Source organism: Alligator mississippiensis, chromosome 4 (assembly GCF_030867095.1).
Source record: "Alligator mississippiensis isolate rAllMis1 chromosome 4, rAllMis1, whole genome shotgun sequence".
NCBI lineage: Eukaryota > Metazoa > Chordata > Crocodylia > Alligatoridae > Alligator > Alligator mississippiensis.
In genome coordinates, this window is record NC_081827.1 from 66182674 (window position 1) to 66209628 (window position 26955).

The following is a 26955-nucleotide window of genomic DNA, read 5'->3' on the forward strand; positions in this document are numbered from 1 at the left end:
GATAAGGGAAATCTTCATTCTAGAGAAACCTTTAGTTTGGGCTCATTTTGTTTAAAACCTCCTCCATAATATATGAATTTATTGATTATCATAATATTATGATAGAGCCCAGAAGCCCTGTATAGCCTAAACATAAGGAAAGACATGATCCCTGCCCCAGTCCATTTCTGTTTCTAGGTATTGATTAGTTTTGATGTTATCTGCAGTGTTTAGTTATGTCCTCCTGGTTGCATTACCTCATTATAACACAGAGGAAAATGGCAATGCTGTTGTTACTTTTTCCTGGCTATAAATTTCCAACTATGTGTATAATTTAAAAAGCAGCTTGAAAGACGTTTATCTGCAGAGATACGAGTAGTTGGTTTACCTTGTTTTTGATTATGGGCTTTTGTTTCTTGAAGTAACTCGTGAAACCATAGGCCATTACAAGAGTATACTCACCATGTGCAGGTTGAGTAGTTATAGCTGTTTAATGGCAGCAGATAAATGCTGAAGGAATCAGCCTGAATTTTATAAACTGTTTTGAACCCAAGTAGCCTCATTGAATGTATATCACTTTCCAAAATTTGGGTCTAAAGGCAGAACTACTGGTAAGTTTCATGGGAGTTATTTAAAACTTTATTGGTAATTTTTAAGCTTTTATACATTTGGCTGTGGATTTGAAGGCTTAATTTTTGTTAGCATATTTTCAGGTGATCCTTATAGTGGAACTAAAAGTTAAAAACTAAATGCTTATATTTCTATTTTTCACTTCTGTGAAAAAGTATCCCCAGATTGGTGTGGATACCTGAATTGCAGTCAGATATGAGCCTGTTCATTGTTGCTTAATTATATATTTTGTCTCCCTTTATAACATCCCCTAAAATCTTTTCTACATTTTATAGCAGTCATTTGTCCTAAATTTTGTAATTCTGGTTTTTTGAAGTCCTGCTTTTTGGTGCAGTGAATGCTATTCTTTCCTGAGTTGTCATTAAGCTAATGCTGCGTGATATTGTTCAGGTGTATTTGCCTCATACATATGTTCAGTGCCTAGTAAAACTAGTAGAAAGTAGTTGCTTCTGGGTGATGATATAGTATGAATAATAAACTGTTGTGGGGGTGGGGTGTGCTACGAACTCAGGTACTAAATTGACTTTATTTAGTAGATCATTTTTAGTTCTTTGACTCCCATGGTCTTTCAAAAAAGAAAAAAAATAACTTAGGTATACTGGAAATAATCAGTTCTGATTAGCGTACTCTAACTGTAAAATCAGTTTGAAGATTCATACTGGATATAGTGCTCTTTCCTAAATTATTATTTGATGTTGCTTATCTTTTCCTGGGGTCTAAAAATAGATCTAACTTTCAATTTTTTTTTTTAATTTTCGTTTATTCAGGCTTTATGCTTATGTTAAGTTTATTTTCTATTGGTTTGCTTTGCCCTACAGGTAGCTGAATTTTAGTACAAAATGATTCATGTTTTAGACTTTTGTAGTTCTTCCCTTAAGGAATCAGAAACAGTGATATATAATTACCAGACAGCCTTCTTAAATAATTGGTTTAGCTGTAGGAATAAAGCCTTAAAGGGGGAAAAAAGAATCTCAGAGAAATTTTATGTGCAAACTCTTACCAAGTTTGCTGTCTGTCAGTGGTAACCAAAGCAAAACTAAAATCCTCATGCCTCAGCCCATTTTCCCTGCAGGTGTTTGTTTCTGTATGGCCCCCTGTCATAAAACCATGTTCCTTTTTGAAACCTGGCATGGCTCTTTTGATCTTCTGAGTTTGTAAGTTTTTTTTCTGCTTTGGAAACCCTATCAAACATTTGGAGAAAAGTGGTTTACCTTGAGTCATTTTTTTTCTGTCCTGTTTATTTTTTCCTTATAGTCCCCTGTTAAACTAAGTTAGTACGTTCATACATTAACATCCCAATAACCAAATCAACTTATAGAGTTAATAAATTATTATAAAGCATTTATATCCCATTTGTAAATGTGTAAAGAGTTTTGGGATTCTTTAGAAAACTGATACTTTGTGAATTTAAATTTTTAAGAATTATCTTAAGAATGATTAAGAAAACAATATTTTTCTGATACACGGTGATTTTGTTTTTAATTTTTTTTGGTAGAAAACTGGAGATTTATACGCTGTCAAAGTATTTAACAGCATAAGCTTCCTTCGTCCTGCGGAAGTTCAAATGAGAGAGTTTGAAGTCTTAAAGAAGCTGAATCACAAGAACATTGTCAAATTGTTTGCTATTGAAGAAGAGGTAATTTATCTGTTTCAGTTGTAGTTCGAGGTTTGTTGTAATACCATGATCATTACATGTCTCTACACAAGTCTTTCTTGTAGACTGACCTTTATAGGAGAAGGTAGTTTTTGGAAAGAAATCAGTGTAACAGTGTTTGATTGCAGGGAGCTTTCTCTACTGGTGGCAAAAACAAGGACTCCCTATGATTGTTCTTGTCCTTCATCCTCTTAGAATCTGAATTTCCTTGGGTGACTGGGTTGCAGGGTAACAGAGAATGCATGGTGAATGATTGCAAGTGCTTGGGTTGGCCAGGCACCAGCCACACATGGTTTGGCTTCTTCCTATCTTCTGCTGTGCCCTGCTTTACACACATACTGGAAATGCAGACCTATCGTATCAGGCTGTAGCAGGAAAGATCATGGAGCAGGGCATCAAAGAATCTATTTCAAAGTATCTAGAATAGAAGAAGGTAGATTACAAATCGGAGAACTGCCAGGGAATCAGTTGGGTCCTTAGATGATCAGGGTGTAAAACGGGAGCTAAAGCATAACAGCACCATTACCAAGAATCTAAATTCATGCTTTGCATCTGCCTTCACTGTGGAAGTTTTTAGGGAGACTCCCTCACCAGATCCACTCTTCTCTAGGGACAGGTTAGTGGAGCTGCCCCAAATTGAAGTTTCAGTAGATGAGGTTGTAGAGGAAATTGATTAACTAAACAGTAGCGAATCACCAGGACCTCGTGGCATTCACCCTTGGGTCCTGAAGGAGCTTAAATCAGAAACTGTCAAGCTCTTGTAGCATGCAGCCGTTCACTTAAAACAGCCTTGGTACCAGAGGACTGGAGGGTTGCCAATGTGATTCCAATACTTAAAAAAGTCTCTAGAGGTGGGGCAAGGAACTACAGGCCAGTGAGTCTAACTCATATTCCTAGAAAATTGGTAGAAACAAAGTATAAAAAAAAAAAAAAGGAATTGTTCAGCACGTGGATGAATTTGACTTGTCAGGAAGGAATCAACATGGCTTTGTCAAAGGGAAATCATGCTTCACCAACCTACTAGAGTTATTTGAGAGTGTCACTAAGCAGGTGGATTAGGGTGATCCAGTTGACATATAGTATATTTGGACTTCAAAAAAGTCTTTAACAAGGTTCCATGTCAGAGGCTTTTAACTAAGGTAGTCATGGGATTATGAGAATATCCATTTGTGGATTAGAAATTATCTTGAAGTTCTTTTTCACACAGTGTATAATTCAAGTGCGGTTGCCACTAGATGTTGTGGAAGGAAACTGACAGTTTAGCCAGATTAAAAAAGGGATTGAGCAAATTCTTGGAGGAAAGGAGCATCAGCAGCTATTGAGTGTGGCAGTTAGGGATACAGCCTCTGAATTAGAACACCCTAGACCTTAAATGCTGGAGGTTGCAAGTCAGAGGAACAATGGGGGAAAAACCCTGGTCATACCTGGTTCAGTCTCCCTTTCAGCATCCACTCTGCCACTGCATGACATAGGATACTGGGCAAGATGGACCTATGTTCTTACCCAGTAAATGGCAGTTTTTAAGTTCTTAAGGTGATCAGAAAGAGCTAGTATGGATTCACAAAGAGCAAGTCATACCTGACCAACTTGATTTTCCTTATGATAAGTTTATAGGCTCTGTGGATGAGCGGTGGATGTGATATACCTTTACTATAGCCAGACTTTTGACATTCTCTCTCATGAAATTCTCATGATAAGCTAAGGAATTACCGACTAGACAGAAGTACTGTAAAGTGGATTCAAAATGGGTTGGATTATCTTGCTTAATGGGTAATCATTAGTGACTTTTTGTCTAGTTGGGAGGAAGTAGCAAGTGAAGTTCCCCAGAATCTGTCTTGGGGCCAGTATTGTTTAACATCTTCATAAATGATTTGAGCAATGGGATTCAAGTGCACACTTAGTACATTTGCAGATGACATCAAATCAACTCCGAAGAAGGGTGGAGTTGCAGTCACTCTAGAGCAGTGTTTTTCAATTTGTGGTCCATGGTCCCCTGGAGGCTTGTAGACTATGTTTAAGGGGTCCTTAAAAGATGGCTGTGTTCAGTCAAAAGTATGTGAATACTCATGCTTTCAATTCAAAGAGGCCTGCGCCTCCATTTGAAATTTGCAAAGGGTCTGCACCTCCATTTGAAATGTTGGGGGATCCACAAATGAAAAAAGGTTGAAAGCCACTGGTCTAGAGGGAAGTTAAGATCCAAAATGACATGGGTGAACTGGAGACATGGTCTGATCACAATCAGTTGAAACTGAACAAGGACAAGTGCAAAGTCCTGCACTTGGGGAGTGATTGGTTAGGCTACAGTGCTGCAAGAGAAGGACCTAGGGGTTATGGTGGAACGTTATCTAATTATGAGCCAAATGTGCTCTTGTTGCAAAAGGAGAAAAGAAAAAAACCATTATATTAACAGGAACGTCACTTGCACTTGCAAAGCAAGGGAAGTGATTCTGCCTCTCTCTTTAGCACTGGTGAATCCTCATCTGGAGTACTGTCAGTTTTGGGCCCTACTCTGCAAGAAAGGTGTGGACAGTTGGAAAGAGTCTGTGGAAAGTAACAAAATAAAAAAAAGTCCTCTGAAAAACATGACTTATGTGGAAAAGGTCACAGGACTAGGGTTATTTATTTAGTCTGGAGAGGTGAAGACAGAAGGTGGATTTGATAACAGTCTTCAAATACCTGAAGGGGATTATAAAAAGTATGAGAGAGTGTTCTCTGTGGCTGTCAGGAATAGAATTAGGAGCAGTGGTCCCAAACTGCGTTAGAGGAAATGTAGGTTGGAGATTAGGAAGATATTTCTCACTGTGAGGGTGCTTAAACTTTGGAATAGGCAATTTAGAGAAGCTGTGAAATCTTCATTCCTGGAAATATTCAAGAGCAGCTTAGTCAGACACTTGATTGACATCCTTTAGTCAGGGAAAGAGGCTAGACCAGATGACCTCTTGAGGTCTTTCCAGCCCTACTTTTCTATGATCTTTTATAGCTTTATTACACATTGAGTAACTATAGAAACGAATCTGATTCTAATAATTTCACAAGAAAGCCAATCACCGATTGCCAGAGGGATCCAAGCAAGTGTTTCTTATTTCAGTACTTTGGTATGTGTACCAAACTGTTGAACCTTCCTTCAAACGTCCCCATCTTCTAGGATGATGTGTCAGTTGATTTACCATTTTACCTAGTATAATCTGCAAGGGCCTTCAAACTCCCTGGTATTTGGCAACCCAGCCAAGCCCAGTCACCTTCAAGAAAGAGAGAGGAAACTGATTAGAAACTGAGACCACATTGAACTAAGGAGAAGGGAAGTGAAAGGGGAGGAAGGAATGCCAGAAGCTGAGGCCTTGTTGAGCAAAGGTTTTTGATAAAGCCTTAGTAACACAGCATCAGGGGTACAGGGGCTAGTCTGTCCAGCATCTATAGTGCTGCTGGGGTTTATAACTATTTCCTGGTAGCCTGGGATATCAACACACTCGGTCCTTCTTTTTTAGTCTCCAGTCATATGCAAAGTTCATATGAACATCTTATGCATAAGTTGTACTAGAAATGGAATTCTTTGAGCTAACAGATTTTTATGATATTGCTGTACACATCTTATGGTATTGCTATACACATTTTTGGTGAAGATTTTAATGCATGCTGTTTTTCTGATAGTGTATCTTCATAATACTACAATCTTCATAATACTACAAAATCCGAGGTATTTGGCAAAATTTTCAGGGGGGCCTACTGTACAACCTACTCAAATTTGCAAATGCAGAATTGCATCTAGGAATTAGTGCAATATAAATGTAAGGCTGGCTGGAGTCTCATGGAAAGATGACCCAAAGATGATGATTGTTAAGAATTGGACAGGACTGAGTCAAAGGGAGAGAAAAAGCAGAACATATTTGCACTATTCTTCCCTGCAGCTTCTCATTTTTTTGTTCTGCCCAGGCTAGCTTCTCTGAGAGGTCCAACATCCCTGATCTTGTGGCCTCCCTTTCCTTTTCCCATTCAAGTTTATTTTTTAAATTATATGGATTTTTCTTTTCCCTACCTCTTCTTTTCTAAAAAAGCTACCAGAATTAGGCTTGTTATATCACTTTTTGAAAGTAAGAGCCTGTGACTTGATATAATTTCTAGCATTGTTAACAATTTTCATAGCCTTTGCAAATCTATCCTTTTTTGTTTTATAGACAACTACTAGGCACAAAGTACTTGTTATGGAATTTTGTCCTTGTGGGAGCTTATACACTGTGTTAGAGGAGCCATCTAATGCCTATGGACTTCCAGAATCTGAATTCTTAATTGTGCTGAGAGATGTTGGTATGTGGGATTTCAACCTTTTAAACTTAGTTTAATTTGTTCCTTTGCCAAGTTTAGAATCGTAGCATTCAGATTCTTAGCCTGATTTCTAATTGTTTGAGAATGTGAATGTTGTTATATCGAATCATCACCTTCTTTTTATCTGCAACAACAATTGTAGTTGCATTAATAAACTATTTATGCATTTTAAAATTATTTTATGCTATTTATTTTTCCCTTACTGGGCTGTCATCTTTATAACACATAATCACAAAAAAAGTACTGGTGAAGTAGGGAGGACCACCAGTGACTCCTGGCTGTAACTGTAGAAAAGCTGACAATTGAGAAATGTCTGTTTTAACTGTTGAGTGCATGAAAGGCTAGTGAGAAAACCAACTGCTACTTCTTGGTTCCTATATTGTGGATCTTTCTTTGGGAAGAGAATAAGATCTGGTGTCAGTAAATTTTTACTTGGAATGATAGAAGAATATGGTTTTACAGGAACAAGATTTTTGAGAACAAGGCATTGTAATGATCTGTTTTAAGATGAAGTAGTAACATGGATCATCTAAATGTCCTGTTATATCCATGCAAATTTTAGTAGCAGTAGTATTCTGTACTGTTCTTTGTCCCACTGATTAAAAAAATAGGATATGAAAATGCACATTCTTCAGTGGTATTTTAGTGTGTATTCTGTCTTTGATGTGCATATTAAATTCTGTATGCCTTTGTATTTAAGTGGCTGGGATGAATCATCTCCGTGAGAATGGAATAGTGCACCGTGATATAAAACCAGGCAATATAATGCGTGTTGTAGGTGAAGAGGGCCATTCTGTTTACAAACTGACAGATTTTGGAGCTGCTAGAGAATTAGAAGATGATGAACAATTTGTTTCCCTCTATGGCACAGAAGAATATTTGGTAAGCCATTTAATTTTATCTTTGATTTGAAGAATGTGTCAAATTCATCTCTTGATGAATAGCTGAGATGCAGAATTCTAGTTAGAAATTCATTTTCCAATGCCAAGTTTTGTATTGTATTGGTTTTTATGACATTCTACAGTCATCTTATTTTAATGCCTATCTTGAGGTTATTTCCTGAATTAGCTTTTCCACATTCCATGCAAAATGAAGAAAATCCATATACTGTTTTACTCAAATAAAGGTGAGGGTTCTTTTTCCAATCAGCATGAAAAAAGAAAAAAAAGCCCCTTGTCTTATATTTACATAGTAGCAAACCACCTTGTTAAATGCACTGGCTATCATTAACTGCTGCTAGAAGCAGCATGCATTCAGTCACAGAAACCAACTATAAAGTTGATTGAATGCAGCTTGTGTTGAGCATGGCCATAGAACACATGGCCCATATTGGGCAAACACACTGGGGAACCAACCACAAGGACAGGCTAGTGTAGCCCATCTGAATAAGATATAGTGCTGATTGTGCTCATTCCCTCTCAGCACCAGCTCTTTTCAAAGTCATGGTGAACCACTATATTGAATATACTTTGACTTCCACCTCACTCCTACAGCTGAGCTACACCTTTCTTTCCCATTTCCAGTTATTCCTGTTTCTTCACCAGTGTTTCTTAAATGTCTGGCAAACATCATCAAAATTCTGTGTACCTGAGAGGCTCTGTTGTCCACTCTCTCAACCTGATGCATATGATTAGTATGGCCCTGCCCTCTATGGGGTGGAGAATGGACTAGGCAGCACTGCAGCTCATCTGTGTATACGTTTTTGGAGGGTCCCAGGACTTGTGAAAAGAACACCCAATTTGTCATGAGTGGGAAGCTATTTAGCACATGGATCCTTTGTTGAGGGTATCTGGAGTATGCACACATATTGAGCAGTGATGGACTGTAGGATCACCATGCTCAGAAACACCGTTGACTCTCCTGGGGCCCAGCCCAATGAACTATATGATATGTCATGCCTTTTGATTCTGGACTGATGTCATGCACAGTTTGTACTACATACAAGTAGGGACAGAAGTGCTGCTTAAAAGTGTGTTTATAGAGTACCTGTGCTGAAATTTGCAGTGGTCAGGGTTGGGCCCAGAGTCAGGCCACAGCAGTCTCCTTCCCTCTGCAGTTTCTGCTCTCTTCTCTGTTCCTTCCCCACTTCCGCATTGTGCTTGGGGAAGGAGCAGAGCCTGAGCAGGATCTGACAGTAAGCGGGGAGGGGGCAGGAAAGCTGCAGTGGGAAGAAGTTGTGGGGCAGAGAGCAAGGGGCCCATCTGACTCCCCATCAACCACTATTTTCCCTGCTGTAGCAGTGGGAGGCAATAAATTCGAGACAACACTTAAATAACTAGATGCTACACCTGGAAAATTGTAACTTTTTTTTTTATATGTAGAATATAATTATTGGGTTTGCCTTATATTCAAGTAAATACAGTATATTTAAAATTCCCTTTCCTCTGAGTATCTGTATATTTTAAATGTTCTCTTGCACTGTTTGGTAATGCCCAGGTATCACTGAGATTTACCTGACTAATATTTATATTGAAAAAACCAAGAGGAAGTTGCTTAAAATTGGGAATTATCTGTGCATGGCCATTACATTCCAAACAGTAGGGAGATCAGTTTAGTGAAAGCAAATGTATTTTTGCAGAAAGGTAAAAAAGAAAATTGTTTCATCTTTTCCAGTTCACATGACCTCATTGAATGCTAGTGCTGTAATAAATGTTCTTAAAGCCCTCTTTTTCTGTGTCTCTGCTCAATGCATTTTTAGAAGAAATATTAATTTTCCTAGTGTTTCTCTCCTTTTGTTTTGCTTTCATCCCATAAACTGGAATTTAATTTGAATTTTCTTTGCTAATTTTCTGTGTAATAGAGAGCTGCTATACAGCTGCTGGTGTTTACTGAACATTTTTGTAGTGCTTGTACTTAAAAGCTTATGTACATTCAGCCTCACGAACTAACTTTCTTTTTTGACGAAAGAGGTGCTTAGAATGGTCCTGTTATGGCTGGTGGTTTGAATATCAGTGCATTATAATTACTCACAGAGCAATTAATTCTCAGTTATTTTACCTATTTTTCTCTCAAGCATCCTGATATGTATGAGCGAGCTGTGTTAAGGAAAGAACATCAGAAAAAATACAGAGCAACAGTTGATCTATGGAGCATAGGGGTGACATTTTACCATGCTGCAACAGGGAGTTTACCATTCCGACCTTTTGAAGGACCTCGCAGAAACAAGGAAGTGATGTAGGTAATTTAGAGGGAGAATTGTGTCTCTTCATAAATTAAGTATGCCAATAAAGAACAAGCAATATTTTGTTTATAATATTCCCTGAAATACAAATTTAATATTTAGTAAGGTTTAATGTATGACACACTAGGACCTAAAGTTTTGTGGCAGAATCTCCAGAAATTTATGACACTGCTTTTCTGTCTCATTCCTTCAATGCTGTCTTTCCTATCCCCTAGCCCAAGTATAATTTATTTTGATATTTAGTATATTTTGCACTGCACAAAATATTTTTAGTGTCTCAAAACCTCACTGATGGTTTTTCTTTTCAAATCTGCAGTTCTCTTCCTGAGGACCAAAGATCAAACTTCCACTGAGGCTACTTCATTTCATAAGAATTAGGGGCTGCCTATACATGCACTTGAGGGTGGGGGTGAGAGGGCATTTTAATTGGAGCAATTCTCAGAGAGCCACTCTAATTAAAACACCTCACCATCATGTGTATTAATCCTCTGCAGATTTAAAAATGGTGACAAGTGCTTTATCTAAACTTCATTCGACAAGGGTTAGATAGTGCCCTAGTGGCCATTTTTAAATGTGCAGGGGCTTATTTACATGACTGTGAACTCAGGCTGGAGCATTCCAATTGGGACGCGAAGCAGACTCCATTAAACGAGTCTGCTTTGACACATTCTAATTAGAATGCAAATCAGCATAGGTATAGGTAGCCAAGATGCCTGTGGTGCCTTCTTCGGTGCAACCTCCTAGACCCAACGTGTGTCAGCACTGGATATTCCATAACAGTCATTTTTAATACTTGTTAAATTTTCTGTAACTGGAGTTTGTTCTAATGAAGCATCAGAGATGATATTTCCAGGGTTTAGTCAGCTCCTGTCTTAATTTGCAAATCCAGCACTGCAGACAGCTGCACTCTGAATGGATGGAGTTTGCTCATTCTTATTCTCATGCTTAGGCTTTGCACAAAATAGTGCAGTGAGAATACAGGGAGGAACTCTTTAAAGACCACAGATGGAAATTAAGTGTCTTCAGTCATTGACTATCCTGGCACCAACCTATATGCCTAACAACTCTAGCTATACTGACCCTTCTGGAGTCTGAATCCTATTCCAGGAAATATTATTTGATTGTTCTGTATCTGATTTCCCTTTCCAAAGAAATAGGTTCAGACACATTCTATGATCTGCCCTTTACTCCTACCAGTTCAAATCCCTACGTCTGGGATTCCTGCTGGCAATTTAATTGAATGGCAATTCTTTTTTCCCTTATAGCCTTTGCTCCAGTAACCTGCAGAGCATTAGGGGTAGAGCTGGCCACAGCACATACTGCTATTCAAAAGGAATGAGACTGGCTGACTGCACCCAGTGAGGTATCAGTGGGGAAAGCATATCTCAGAGAATCACAGTTAGTGTAGGGAAGGTTAAGCAACCAGTCTTTCCAACAACAGATAACTTCCCTTTTGAAGATGTCAAATAAAGATGGAATTTAGGGCACCTGGGGAGAGGACAAATGGGACTTCTGGTATTCAAGAAAACGTAGGAGCTATTTGGGGCATTCAACAAGTTGTAAGGCTTCTGATGCAGGGAAGACAATGTGTCTTCTTGCCTCTCCCCTGCTTGGCATATGATTTTAGGAATAAATTGGAGTTAGACTTACTATATTTTAAAATGATAATTTTATATTCATTTACATGTAGTTAACTCCAACTTAAAAATCAGCAATTAAGCAATAACATTTTTATAGATGCATAATTGAAATATATACAGTCTTTCCATGCATATACTGTGGTTGGTTGGTTTTTTTGTTTTTTAGGCCAACCTTGACAGGTGAAATTGTTTCTGATGTCAGTTTGCTCTTTAAATTTCCTTTTCCTTTCTTTTCCATAGAACTGCGTGCAGTTTAAGGAAACTCCTCCCTTTACTTTCATACTTTCAACTTGGAATTGAAAAAAATGTGTATAAATGTATTGGCTATTTTATAGTTACTGTGACCTCTCAGAAGCAAGAGGTATTCTTTTTATCCAAATGAGCAGTTTTTTATTAGTATAATATTACCTCTTCCTTTGGAACCCTGCAAGGCCATTACAATAAATGCCTGTAATGTGCTGACTTAAAATGACTTTGCTTCCTTAAGAGAGCTTTACATTTTTCTATCAAGGTCCTGAATTCCCCAAATACTTCTCAGTCCTAAGTTACCAACAGGAGCTCTTCTAGTACAAGAATATTATGTGTTTCATTTCATTCAGTGCTGAAAGTATTGTTTCAACACCATTCCTTCTCTGCCAGCCTGGAACCAAGGGCTCCTATACATGTGCGGGGAGGCTGCTCTGACGCACTGTAATTAATTGATTCTGCTGGAGTGTGGTAATTACTGCGCTCCAGCAGACTTCAGTGTCACGTGGATCAGCATCCCAGCACTGAAAAATGGCTGCGGGGCACTTCAAACTAAAGGTCATTGGACGAGCTTTAGTTCATAGTGTCCCGCCACCATTTTTCAGTGCAGGGACTCTGATGCACATGATGTTCTGAGTGCCTTTTAAATAGCACAGCTCTCAGAGCTGCACTAATTAAGGTGTCCCTGCCATGTCTATAAACACCCTGAGGCACTGACTGTTGCACTGCCACCGAGTTAGTGACCTAAGTCTTACATGAGTTCTGCAGTTTTTCTTTACAGTAATTCATTAGAGGCTTAGCTTACTTGACCGATGTTTGGAGAGGAGTAATTAAGGATTGTGTATTATTTTTATACCACAGGTATAAAATTATCACTGGAAAGCCTTCTGGTGCTGTTTCCGGAGTGCAGAAAGCAGAAAATGGACCAATCGAGTGGAGTTGGGAGATGCCTATTTCCTGTAGTCTTTCTAAGTAAGTTTTTGACCTTCATTTCTAACCAAATGTTTCACTGCTACCAGGAGGAGTCTTTCCTTCATCTTCTCAAAATAGGAACTGTGCAGCACAGGAACTCTGGGTCTTACAGTTCTTTGAATTTTTATAGCAAGGCTATAAAATGTTCTTTTATCAGCTCATAGGATATAAATTGCTTACATCCATCCAAATGTTTCAGTGACTGCTCATGTTCAAAGGAGCACTTGAGCATGCTGGAAAGGAGTAGTATAGCCAAGAGCTTGCCTGTATAGAGGGAGAGAGGTATTAGCTTCCTCACCAGAGAAGAGGCTGCCATTTAGCTTGAACATACTGTTGTTCATCTAAAGCTCTGACTTGATTTACATCTTTCTGCTTGAATAATAAAGAAGAGAGCCAAAGAGCTAGAAACAATATGCAGGATTTAAGTGGGGGGAAAAGTTATTTTAAAGATAAATAAATTACTCCAGGAAACAGCTAGCATTACCAGCATTACCTTTCATGTAATATTTTTAATGCTGGTTCCCCCTAGAATGTTATTAAAACTTTTCTACTTATTGGCACACATGTAATAATGCAATATATATTTAAGAACACCAGTACATGGCAAAAAATTATAACCTACGCATGCACATTCACTCTCCCCTTTCATATTCCCCAACTGCAGTAGTCATGAAACTGGTGTAGGCATACACATTACAGCCAAAAGTTAAAGGAGAAACTGATAAGAATTAGGTCAGAACAATCTGCTTTCAAATTACAAATTTACAAGGTACACAAGTGCACACACAAATTGAAGAATGCGAGTGTTTGCATTGACTTCAGTGTAGTAAATGGGATAAAAACTTTTTTGGCTCATTTACTTGTTTAATTTAAGTCATAATGATTACTCACATTTTTAAAGTTTATGCACATGTACCTTGCTAAGTGAAAGCCTAATTTCCTATCTGAAGTTAGTTTTCTGTCTTGGAGTAATTGGAAGAAATGTTGTTCTAGAGATTCATTGTAAACAAAAGTGTAATTTGTACATTCCCTTTAATTCATGGAGTTAACATCTCTGATGGTCTTATCTAATTCCATTTTCCTCATTTAGAAAGATTGAATTGTAGAGTTCACATAATTTTCTCTAAATTTTGTAGTAACCTTTTAATTCACTGCTGTGCCTAAACAAATAAGCTTTTCCTTTATATCAATTTTAAAACGTACATAAATAGAAGGGGAAAAATACCCTGATTTTGAACTAGCTGTAACATATAGAAACTATTAGCTATTAATATGTCCACTCTGTCGCTTTTGGTGGGATTTGCAAATGTATTTATATGCATTGTATATTTGCATGGAAAAATGCATTAAGCAGGGTAATGTCTTTGATTATAACGAATTCACAGCATCTGTGGAATGGGTAAAGAAAACAAATAGGAAGAAAAGGAGGAATATTTTTTCATGCAAGCTTTCCCTTGTAACATTTGTTTAGTTGTTAGTTTGATAAATGAAAACAATTTTCAAGTACATTTTTTTTAAGTTGATGTCCATATTGCATTTAAATGTAGTTTGGGATCTGGATTTCAATACTAACACAATTTTATTTCTAGCCTTTGGGGCAGTTAAGGCTTTGACCACCAAGTGTTTCACAGAGTTGGGGTTGTAATTCTCTCATAAAATTTTGAAAAAAATGGAGTACATCTAGGAGGAGAGAACTAGTTGTTTCTCATGAATTAAATTAGATTTTTTAAATCTATTCTGTTAAAGATAAACACATTTTTAAAAATACTAATCTCAGTCGGTATATCAAGTCAAAACCTATATGTTACGGACATATTACATAAAAAATAGTAGTGTGTGTACATATAATACAGGTTGAAAATTTTTAAAGGCCCTAAATTACTTCAGCACAGCATCTATTTGCTAAATGGTCCTGTATTTCTAAGCCCTTCCAGCCCTTGAAAATTTCACTTATGGTGACTGCCTACTAGATTCTGCTTTGATCTGTGTACGTACTCAGCATATATTATACATACTTATGCTTGTATGTGTCTGTGCAAGATGGTGACAGCTCAGTGACTCAAGATGCACTTTCTAGTCCTGTGTTCCTAAGGACAAATACAAGATTAGGTTGCCTCTGGCCAGAGTAGCAAGCACTATAAACTTCCTGAGCTGCCTGTTACTGTTATTCCAAATACCAAAGGCAAAACATTTGGTACTCAGATCTGAGAAAAGTGGATTTAGCATAAAGAGTTTGTAGTCAGAAAAAGAGTAGACAGTATTGTTGAAGGAAGCTGTCAAACAGTAAAGGAGAAGAAGTGGGTAGAATTTCTCAGAGTCCCCAAACATGGCGTACTTATGGCATGTCCAGAAAAAAACTTACTGCAGTGTCAGGAGGTGAAATGTTCTAAATGGTGCTGTTTTTTTTATGCAACTGCAGGGGCCTACAAGTACTGCTCACACCTGTTCTTGCAAATATTCTTGAAGCAGATCAAGAGAAATGCTGGGGATTTGACCAGTTTTTTGCAGAGACAAGTGACATACTCCACCGAATAATAATTCATATCTTCTCACTACAGCAAATGTCCTTACACAAAATTTATATTCACAGCTACAATACGTAAGTAGTCTTCTCTTCATTATTTCCACTTCAGTCTCCTCCAAGCATAGAATACTGGGAGCTCAGATAACCAGTATAACAAATTCAGTAATTTCACATGACATTTGTGCAACCAGAAGGGAAATGTGTGAAAATGCTATTTTACGCTACAAACCTATAAAGCCCTCGTGTCAAGTAATATTTCTATGAATGCATATGTGATGTGTCTAATAAAAGATATCAAATTCACCCAAGGACCCTTGTCTGCCTATGTGATGTTTATACATTTACATGGTGATTTTTGTTCTTGGTCCTTCCCATTTTGTTCTTTTTTTATTATCTGTGATTCATTTGGTAAAGACGTCCAAGTCCAAGTGATATGCTTCCAAAAGAACTCTTTGAATGCTTCACCATTTACACTTCGGAAGTTTTTCTGTCTCTCTTTTAATTTACTTCCCAGTGCTATTTGAATATGGGCTACCATTTTAAGTGCCCACAAAATATTGGTACCATCAGAGCTAAAGTGAAGTCAGTCCTCTTGTGAAAAGCTTATAATCTAACTTTTTAAAATTGTGTAAAATTTCTGAAAATGATTTATTTTATTTCATTGCATGTTTTCATGTAAATGAATACAAAATGGTCAAATTAGCTCTTCTCTGACTATAGCTCCATCTGTTTCTTAAATGAATCTCTTGGTATACTATGAATTGAAGGGATTGGACAGCAAATAATATTTGTAAGTGTACAATACAAAGTATGTATCTCAGGTTCTGGGTGTCATAATGATTTTTTTCCTGGAAAAAAAAATCTCTAAATAGATTGTCACTTAACTACTTGAGAGACCACCTCTCTTCTTGTGCCTGCCACTGTGACTCGCGTTAGAGGCTTTTGTGGTATGTCTTGATTTAAAAGAGAGAGGCCTGGCAGTAAAGTACTCTCAGAGTATGGACATACCAACAGATTATTTTGAGGTAGAAGAGATGTGGGGATTTCCCATATGTCATCTGATCCATGGTAACTGCCTATGTGCGTGCTCCTAACCTATAAACCTATAAAATTGACCTGTGGTTGCTTAGCCCTATTTAATTATTTGTTTTATTTATTTTTACATAAAATTAGGTTTAACCCATTGCGTTTTAGTGAATATAATTTATTCCATAAGTGTGTTTCTTACAGAGCTGCTATATTTCATGAATTGGTCTACAAACAGACAAAAATAATTTCTCAGAATCAAGAACTGATCTTTGAAGGTCGCCGTTTAGTGTTAGATCCTGGCAGATTGGCACAGCACTTCCCCAGAACCACTGAAGAAAATCCCATATTTGTTGTAAGCAGGGAGTCTGTGAATACTGTAGGATTAATCTATGAAGCAGGTAGATTGAAATCTTTTCTTTCTGTTATGTAATTAACTGAAAACTATGTTTAGTTTTTTCTTTTAAAATAGTTTTAATTACTTATTATTTTTGACATCTGAATGGAAAACTTGAATTTTAGAATTTCAAAAATAGGAGCCTAAATTTATGTTCCTAAATTCACATTTCAGCATGTGCATACTAAGAGGCCTGAGTTTTCAAAACCTGCTGGGCATCCAAAGCATTCTCTTGATATCACTACATGTTGCTGGCTACTAAGCATTTTGACAAATGAGGCCATTTATTGAAATACCTGAAAGTGGATTTTGAAATCTCATGCTCTACCAAAAAATGTCCTGTTACCAAGCAGATTTTGTAGTGAGGAATTTTTGTTATGCATGGAATTCTAAACTTCTTCTTTAAAGTATATCATATAAAAAAAATTTAAAGGATTTTCAAAATGATGCTTGAAATCCTGTATCTTTTTTCTAGTTTTTAAAGAATATTTGGTAATTCAAGTATTTTTCCAATGTTTAGTCCTTGTTATTTGCTATCAAAAGTAATTTTTATTTAAATTTTAGATGGTAGAGATTGGGAAAGGTAATTTGTATTTCCTGCTTCCTTCTCTGAGACACTTCAGTTTTACTAAACTCACAAAAGAAAGATTTCTTGAACACAATATGTATTTTGTATTTACTGTTGAGTTAAAGACTTAATGCATATTATGGAATTAATACATTTTCACTGCTTATGTATTACAGTTTTACTTCCTAAAGTACCTCCACGGTATGACTTAGATGGTGATGCCAGTATGGCTAAAGTGAGTATGTAATTAGAACTGGAATTAAATTACTATCTCAAATAAACTAAAGATATCTAATGACAATATGAATAATATCAGTAGGTTTGGTTTTTGCAGTGGGCATTCTTTTTATAAGTGTTAATGATGGCATTAGTTGACAGGAAAATATTTTTTTCTTCTGTCATTCAGTACTGTATTAAATTAAAACAAGATATTTTTCTATCATAGGAAAGTAGTTCTGGAAGGGACCCCATGTAGTCCAGCCATCTACTCAAGGCAGAATCATCCCTGACTAAATCATCCCTGCCAAGTGTCTGTCCAACCTGCTCTTCAAATTTGCAAGGATGGAGATTCCACAATTTGTCTAACTGGCCTGTTCCAAGGCTTGATCACCCTCTTAGTCAGAAAGTTCCTCCTGATCTCCAACCTAAATTTTCTCTGCTGAAGTTGGAGGCCATTGTTCCTAGTCATGTCCCCTGTGGCCATAGTTACATGCTTTGAAGGAAGTGCTGTGTATCATTATTACTAGTGTTCTTTGTTTTGACTTTTTCTTAGAGGAAAATTACAGTGCTTTATAAAGTAAGGACCAAATCTATAATTTGTTGTTCAAACAAAATTCCCATTGAAATCAATAGGCCTTTTGTCTAGGGAAAAAAAAAAAAGCCAAGATTTTATAAATAGATATCTATAATGGAATTACACTATTTGTGTTCATTAATGTTGGGGAAAAATGTGTCCCTACAAACCACCTCTGTTTTTAATACATTTATGCTGCAATTTATTTTATATATATTTTAGAATATAATAAAAATAACTGGAAGTTAAGGTTATTTCATTTGGCATACCATACCATAATAAGTGAATGTTTGAGAGAGATCCATTGAGGTGATGGTCTTTAGCAGTCTGGTATGACAAATAACCTTAACTTCCAGTTATTTTTATTTCATTTCATTAAATTATGTAGCTCTTACACAAACTGAATTCTAAGAATTCCCTAAAAGTTGTATAACTTCAATTGAAATTGTTAATCTGAAAAGTTCTGATCTTTGTTTATAGAATAAATATTCAGAATAAAAATTAAATTCCTCCAGAAATATATAAGTACATAATTCAGTGCTTAAGTGTTTATGTATGGCTGCAAGGAATATATACACAAGGTTAGCCAAAAAGTATTGTAGGTAGTGTCCTTTCCTGTGATGATAATCAACTTAAGACCGAAATAAGAGTTCCCTTTTCTGTAGAGAATGGATTTTTCTCCTGTAGAGTTTCTGAGACTCTCTACCTTAGACAGAAACTTCATAAGAGAAAGGTAGTGGAAACTCCTTTTTGGTCCTTGTTCTGTGCCTGTTGCATGCAGGTATCTCCTATTGACTTCACAGAGAATTGCTTTATAGGGTGTCTGCTTAATTTGCACACAGAAGGCTGTCTCTTTGTATCTCTCAAAGTATTCAGGAAGGGGAGCAGTCAAGTAATTTCCCCTGAAAATTTCTTAATATTTTAGTGCTGACACTTGAAATTGTATCAATTTATTATCCTTGATAAAACTAGAAAGTTATGACTGCTAACATTAACTTTAACTTTTTCTGTTAAACATGTTTTAAATTAGCCTCTTTGTGGAATTTAAAAAAACCCAACAGCCTGTAAGAAGGACTTGGTGGTAGCAAAAACATAGGAGCCTAGGCCTACAATTTTGAAAATTTTGTAGTATTTTATCATTTTCTGGATTGTTAAACTGCTGAATAAATTAACTTGTAACTTTCCAGAAAATTAAATCTGAACCCCAAGAAAAGCGGTGTCAGTTCTTGGTTATGGTAGACTTTTTCTTGTCCCTAACAAAGTGTTTGGAAAAGCCATTATCACTTTAACTAATATAATGATTAAATTGTTATTTCTCCACCAATTTACTGGCAAATATTGTGCTACCAACTTCATGTTATAATTTTTTCAAGTGTTAACCATTGTTATTTTATTATGATCCACTGACTTAAATTGCAAAGTTGTGAATGCTGAGTTAGTACTTATATTTTTATTTTTCAAACAGGCAGTAACAGGTGTTGTATGCTATGCCTCTAGAATTGCCAGTGCTTTGTTGCTTTACCAGGAATTGATGCGAAAAGGAATAAGGTGGCTAATGTAAGTGACTGTTTGACTTAATGTTGCCAAGCATGGTTTCTTTGCCAGACTTGATTGGGTTGCCCATAGCTGCCAGATCACCCTTCAGGCAGGGGAGTATCAAGTGAATTTAGGCCTATCCTGTGCAGCAAAGAATGCAAGATTCACTGGTGACAGGAAAGAATCCAGGAAGGAGCATGGCTGGTGCATAGTTTAGGCCAGGGTTTCAACCTTTTTTAAGGAGTGTACCCCCTTCCAGATGGGGGAGGGGAGGGTGCTGATGGCAGGGCTGGCCAGATGCAATGATCATTAAATGTTAATTAGAGAAACAATCTTGGGCTCAGGGACTAGGACCCAGTATTGACCCTCTTGCTTGCCTGTGTCTTAAGCTATGGAGTCATTCTCCCTTTTGCTTACTCACATTTTTCCCCCCTAAATCCTGTGTTCCTTTCTGCACAGTAAAACAACTGCAGGAGGGGTGGAGAGTTGAGCTTGTAACAATGATTAGGGCGCTCTCCTGGAAAGGAGGGAGATGCAAATTTAGGGCAGGTTAGAGGCTGGATACCACCCTCCTTCCCTCTGGATTTGTTATATAACAAAATGGTAAGTCCTATTCAGTACTTTAAAAGAATAGATATAGACATGTAGGGATGCACCGATAGGTCCAAAAAATCTCTATACCGGTGGCCAATTTTTAATGAGCCTGTCAGCTGATACCGATGTGTTTGCCAATATACAGCCCTGCAGCATGGAGACCAGCATCCAGCTGGTAAGTCTGTTGTGGGGAGATGGAAGGGGCATGGGGGGGCAGATAGAGGGCCCCACAGTGAGGGAGGGAGTGGGGCAGGGGCAGGCGTGGCACGGGCAAGGTGGGGCATGGGACAGAGCTGCGAGCAGCTTGTCTAGGGCACAAGGGGAGGTGAGGTGTGGCTCCTAGCACTACGCACACCCCAGGGGGGCGCATGCCCCTGGATCCATGCACAGGGCAAGGGCAGGCTGGTGCTGCAGGCTGGGGCCAGGGCTGTGCTGGGCTCTTTCTGGCAGAGGGGTTGGGCTGGGCTGCGCTCAGAACAGGCGGTGGCAGCGCTGGTAGTAGGGGCTACTGGAGGGAGCTGCAGCCACCCCAGAATTCGACATAGCAGTGCTGCCACCGCCTGACCCAAGCCCAGCTCAGCCCAGCCCTGCACAACAGGAAGAGCTTGGCACAGCCCCAGTCCCAGCCCACAGTGGCAGCCCTCCCTCACCCCATGATCAGATCCAGGGGCACATATCACCCATGCCTTCCCGAGGTATGCATAGCTGTGGGAGCTCCTGTGCCACCCAGACAAGCTGTTTGCAGCTCTGCCCTGTGCCCCTGCTGTGCAGTTCCTGCCCCAGCCCCACTCCCTCCCTCACTGTGGGGACTTCGATTGATTTCCCCCCACTCCTTCCAACACAACAGACTTACCAGCCCAACACTGCTCTCCATGCTGCTGGGCTGTGCTCCTGGCCGCCTGAATGCTGTGCTGCAGTTGCGCACATGCACGTGGCATTTATCAGCGACATTATTGGCCACATCAGCCAAAAAAAGTTGATTGCCAATACTGTCAATTTTCCTTATGTCAGTGCTGATCTGATATGGGACCGATGTATCGGTGCACCTCAATAAACATTTACCGTCATTAGAGAATTTGGGGCCCTGAATCCCAAGTGGTTGGAAGTGCCTGCCTGCAACCCTGACTTAGGTGCTGGAGAAGGACAGGATTATAACTCCTGTGCTTAACATTTCCTATTGGCTAGCTCTAGGTGGCTGCTTTCTCAGCATTGTTTCCTTGGATTACCATTCAGAGACCCTTAACTCTCTTCATGCACTTCATAAGGCAGCGACGTCCAACTCATCTGGTCTTGTGGGTAAGGGCACTGTGGCCAGATGCATGACATGGGGCAAGTCTGTGGGCTACACTGGATCCACAGTCTGGCCCTGTATTCTGGACCTGGAGTGGGTGCTGTATATGGCATGGTCCTGCTCCAGCTGCTGTTGACCCTGGACCCCGGCACCCCAGAGTGGCCACTTCTGTTCCAAGGCTGTGCTGCTCATGGCAGCTGCACCAGGATGCAAATTGGAATGTGCAACAGGAATGTGAAACATGGCCCATCTGCATGCTGTCTGCAGTTCACTTTTGAGACCCACAGGGCAGCTTCAGGGGCCAGATGATACAACTCTGTTGCCTGGATCTTGCCTCTGGGTCATATGTGTGACACCCAGACACCTGACTCTTTGGGATCTGGACTTCACTCTGGGAGCCAGGTTCTTTAAAAATTATTTATTGTGGTGCCTGACTTGTAGATCTTTAAGTTCTGTATGGATCTAGCCCTTGCATTAGTAATATCTTCCCAAAGTTTGGAATGTCATTTTATGACATAATGTGAAATCTTAGAGAGGTTGCTCTCCATTAGGAGCTATTATTACGAAGTTATGCAACAAAAGAAGTGAAAACTGTGTTTGATAGATGAATGCTATGCTTTCCAGTGAAATAATCAAAGAAGATTACAATGCAATGTTGCACAAGAAGACAGAGGTTGAGATTAAGCTGGATTTCTGCAACAGAAATGTTGAAAGGGCTGGAAAAATGTGAGTAGATGTCTTATATTACACTGTGGTTGAAACTGCCTGCTGTTGTTATTTTCTTCAATGGCTGTTGTATTTAAAGATAACTATATTTACCGTTTTCTCCCACAGCAAATTAATGATGCTTTAATTAGAATTGTATTACAGTTGGTTGTGATGTAGCCTCAGCAGTGGCTTGGACCTGCCAGTGATTGTTGCTACTTAAGGTAGTGGAAAAAACCACTGTTTTGTAGTTTGCTCTCTCTTCTCTGTCAGTCAAGATGTACCATTTGCTTAAGGAGTTACTGTAAAAGCAGGACAAAGCATTTGGTTACTTGCATTAATGCATTAGCCACTAAGCTTGTCCAATATTTTAAGGAAGAATAAAGAGCAGTAAAGTAAAAGCAGTTTCAAGGAAGAATAAAGAGCAGTAAAACAAATTGTTAAAAATCTGAGCTCCCTTTTGCAAAAAGGTTTTAAAATTAAAATAGATGACTAATTTTGGTAGTGTTGGAGTCTTATTGTAGCCAGGAAAAGTATGAGAAGCAAGGATATTTGTGGATGATATCTTTTATTAGACCAGCTGCATGGCATGGATTGGATAGATTTAGACAAGCTTTTAAATTTATACATTCTTCTTCAGGTCTGACCTCAGTCTCTTCCATCCCTGCATGATATTACGCACAGAAATCCTTGCCTCTCACATATGATTGAATATAATATTTCTAGAAATATTACAAACAAAAACTGCATCATTAAGATTGCAAAATCAAGTGTGTAAATCATGAGAAAATATCAGAATACGGTTGTTTGCAGAATCATAATCTGCCATCCCCTTATGAATCTGCTTCTTATAGTTTCCCACAGGACCCTTGGCTAATGCAGCATACACTTAATGATCAGCTTTTCAGTATTTTTCTTCTTTTTGTTCAGTGGGTGGCCCTAGGCTAGGTATTCTGATCTTGCTCTGAAAACCAAATTAATTTCCTATTGGACTTACATGACACTTATCACTAGAGAATCTGAGTGCTTCACAAATGTTAATTAGCACCACCTATTTGAGATGAAAGGATAATATTCTTGTTTTGTATTCTCCCCAGAGAGACCAAGATCAAAAGCATTTGAGATACCAAGGACCTGATATTTCACAGTACTTAGTATTATATAGAATTTACAGGTTCAGAGTGCAACTACTACTCACTTTATTGCAGTTGTCTTTATAATTTCTGCAAATCAGACCCCAAGCTCTCTAGTAAGGTACAAGAAAAATGAGAAATATGGCTGTGAAAGTTCTGATTTACAGGACTCGTCTTTTTGCAGAGACAAAAAGCACTAAACTCCCTTAACCATCAGACCATCCCTGTTCTAATTCTCACCTCATTTACTACATATCTTCTAGCTTCTGTGACAAATGAGGCAAGGATCCAACAGTCTCCTTTTCTATACAGCTCTGGTTCATCTCCACAGTAGTTTTATCCTGAGCACTGAATGAGGCTCAAGAGTCCTAGAGAAACATAATATGTTATCGTGCTATTAAAGACTACGTGACAAAGCGTAAGAGGGGCCAAGGAAGATAACAACCATTCTTAATGTTGTCATTTCCTAGCCAATCAGTTGCTTGACTTTACAATCTTAATAATGGCTGTTTTAATGTAATGTTGTGTTTGTGAGATTTCCCAGGTTTCTTGTAAAAGGAAAAAACCCTGCAACGTGTGGAATCTTAAAGGTATCTCTGCATGTTAGCAGGATTGGAGACTTTACGTGTTGTTACATAGATTCTGCCATTTTGCAGAGTAACTGATACCAAAAGTAGGTTGTCATCCTCAGAGCAACCGAGCAGGGTGTGGGGCTCGGGGCAAATCAGCCCCGCCTCCGGACATGAGGAAGCCAGCAGCGGATTTGGCAGCAATTGGTGGAGGGAGAAGAGGGTGCCAAGCAGCCGGAGGTGCCAGATTTGGGGGGGGCGGAGCAGCCAGACATGAAGCCGGTGGCAGCATGGAGTCACTGCAGATGCTCTGCCCAGCTGCACAGGGCCCAGGGCAGTCAACCCAATTCACCAACCCACTAAGGATGGCCCTGGTCATCCTCTAGGGTGGATGTAGCTGGGATGAGGCACTTTATACGTTTCACAGCTGTCTGCTGATAGCAGAACAATGGATCTCCAGTTTCGTTCTAGGCTGCTATGGAAGGGAGTGGGCTTTAGTGACCACAGATTCTTCTTCTGTCCTTTTCCTCCCAAGTTTTGACCACCTTTCTGCCCTGTCGTCTCTAACCAGTCCCTGTCATAGTCTGGTTTCTACTCCTGGGGCTTCTCATTAGATCCGTCTTCCCTGCCCCATTAGTTCCCCCATTTCTTTTTCCAGCCAGTCAGTCTCCTCAGATTATCTTTTTACACTCCCAGGCTATCCTCCCTACCTTTCTCCCCAAAAGTCCATACCTTGTCTCCTCTATTTGATTCTGATGGCTTTGTCATCCATGTAGCCTGGCTTCATTTGGGCTACTTGGTCTGGTTGAGAGCACAGGAGAGACAGGCTCCCTATCTCCAATACAAATGTGTGGCCCCAGCAGCTCAGAGTAGCAGGAAGAGTCCTGCCCAGCCTTGGACTTAGTGTGGACAGAGCCATCAGAGAATTTAGCCATTTATTTAAGTAACCTGACAAACTGCATACAAATTTAATTGTTTCCAACTTAACCACAGCTGAGAGAATTTTCAGAGGCCTGACAAAAGACCCCCGGCTATGTCCAGACGAGCATGGCTGTGTGGTATGTGGTGCCACAGACACGTCTGTAGTGCCTCATATTGTATGTTCAGTTGTTCTCTATATTGCAAGGGAGCAGTACAGAGGGTTTTTTTGACCCCTGGATATCCACCAGGAGCCAAAAAAATGCGTGGGGGAAAAAAAGTTGAGTGGCACATGCGGCAGCAGCATATGCCACCCAAAGCTGGAGCCTGACCAGCCAGAGCCATATTCTGTTGCCAACCAGGCTTTACATGGCAGGATTGCCATGGCTGAAACTCCAGGAGAACCCCAGGTAAGGCTGCTAGCACCAGTGCAGTTCTGGCCCCAGCCTCCCGTACCCCACCTGGGGTAACTTGCTGCACAGTAGAGCATGCGTGGCATAGGTGTTCCCCAGGGACAACTAGTGGCAGCACAAGGTGTGCCATCGCTAGTTGTCCCCAGGGAACCAAATGTCCACACATGTGTGGATGTGGCCCCTCTGTCTAATTTCCAGTCCTCGCTCCAAAGTGTGAGAACGCTAGAACTTCTCAAACAAAAGGTGGCTAAAGCATGCATGAGTAAGCAGCGTTATTTTTGGAAATTGCTGTACTGTTTTTATTGGAATAAAAAAAAAAAAGAAAATCTAATCCAAATGGTTAAATTGTGACGAAGTCCTAAGTGAAGTCATAGTCTTGGGATCTTAATAATATTAAGTAGTGCTACCAGACCCATTTATAATATTTGATTGTGGCTCAGTTATTTTAATATATATCAAAAGGAAAACGCCTCTGTGCATTGGAGAACTGGTTCTTGATGTGTCCATAACTACTTTTTTTTTTTTTTTTTTTTTTTTTTTACAGGATTTTTTTGCTTGGCAAATTAAAAAAAAATAGACTGATATCTTTAAAGCAGATAGTTTTCAGTTGTCAGCAGAAGTAACTTAGTGAAGAGCAGAAATGTTAGGATTGCAAGTTGCTGTTGTTTTTTGCATTTGAGTCAAAATCTGGAGACCAAACAGGTGTAGAGCCTGTTCCTAAACTAAAATGTTTGGCTTGTTGCTTAGGAAAATTTTCACATTGTTTCTCAAAGTTAAACATAATCTCATGTTTCACCCCCTGCTAAACTGCCCCTTTTCAATAAGAATGGGTATATTATTTTTATTAACTTCTCCTTCAGAGTCCTACATATAAAATGATCCCCAAACTGCATTATTTAACTCGTTTGTTAAATATCACTCTACACACAGTAATCATGTTATGTTTTGTTTAACTTTTTTCTGGTCAGGTATGAGAATCTACTGCAAATCAATTTGGAAACAACAGAAATGGATGAGATTTCTGACATACACACTAAACTGGTGCGGGTAAGTGCCGAAAGTCAAAGCCCTGCTCAAAACTAGTACTGTACAAAAGGCTGAAAGTGCAGCCACACGATTTCTACTTATACAAAACTCTAGAGGTTGCCTTAAGTTTTCATGCTCTCCCAGAGGTTCTTAAATACCTATATTGAAATGTGTTCATTTCATGAAGGTAACTATACTCTCAATTAGCACAGGCCAGTACAATGCATGGTAATGCATGGTATGGTACCATGTATGGTATGGTACAATACTTTCAATTAGCACAGGCCAGTGCTGCTCTTGAGTGGCCTTACTGTTATCTGAAACTTTTAAGCAAATTCTTTTTACAATAATTTTTTAATCCAGTTAAATATATCTGATATTTATGTTGCCTTTCACTTGGAACAATTTCAAGCTTGATGTATGTATGAACTACTTTAATACCAATGTCCTTTGCAATCTACCCAATGCTTTAATTTAAGAGAAGGTAAACAGAAATGCACATCAACCAGTGAAGAGCCTAAGGTTTTTCCCAGGACAGGATTATAAGAAATGGAAGGTGGCTAATGTATATATTTCCTGTAAGTGACATGAATCTAAGAAAGAATGAAAAATGTTAGCATAGCTTATAATGATCAGGCACAAAGCAGATTTTTTGCAGAGTATAAATAATAAATATATATAAATAATATAAGCAGTAGAATCCTTTGGGCAGTTCATGGGAGGGACAGGTATGGCACATAACCATACATAGTGCCCTGGAGCAATGATTCTCAACCTTTTTGATCCACCCCCACCTACTGCTCACAGTCACCTTGCCCCTCCCTGCCCTTCACCCCATGC

At 38.9% G+C, this 26955-nt stretch overlaps 1 protein-coding gene across 3 annotated transcripts in view; it reads left to right on the plus strand.

Moving 5' to 3' along the window:
- TBK1 (TANK binding kinase 1) overlaps positions 1–26955 on the plus strand; it is a 43912-nt gene that overhangs the window by 4751 nt on the left and 12206 nt on the right. For all 3 annotated transcript variants that reach the window (XM_059726057.1, XM_059726058.1, XM_019493108.2), the window contains exons 3-13: positions 2105–2245; positions 6436–6565; positions 7284–7465; positions 9597–9757; positions 12512–12622; positions 15042–15221; positions 16377–16573; positions 17314–17372; positions 19396–19487; positions 21976–22077; positions 26058–26136. In XM_059726057.1, the coding sequence (XP_059582040.1) occupies positions 2105–2245; positions 6436–6565; positions 7284–7465; positions 9597–9757; positions 12512–12622; positions 15042–15221; positions 16377–16573; positions 17314–17372; positions 19396–19487; positions 21976–22077; positions 26058–26136 (1434 nt within the window). The remainder of the gene's footprint in view (positions 1–2104; positions 2246–6435; positions 6566–7283; positions 7466–9596; positions 9758–12511; positions 12623–15041; positions 15222–16376; positions 16574–17313; positions 17373–19395; positions 19488–21975; positions 22078–26057; positions 26137–26955) is intronic.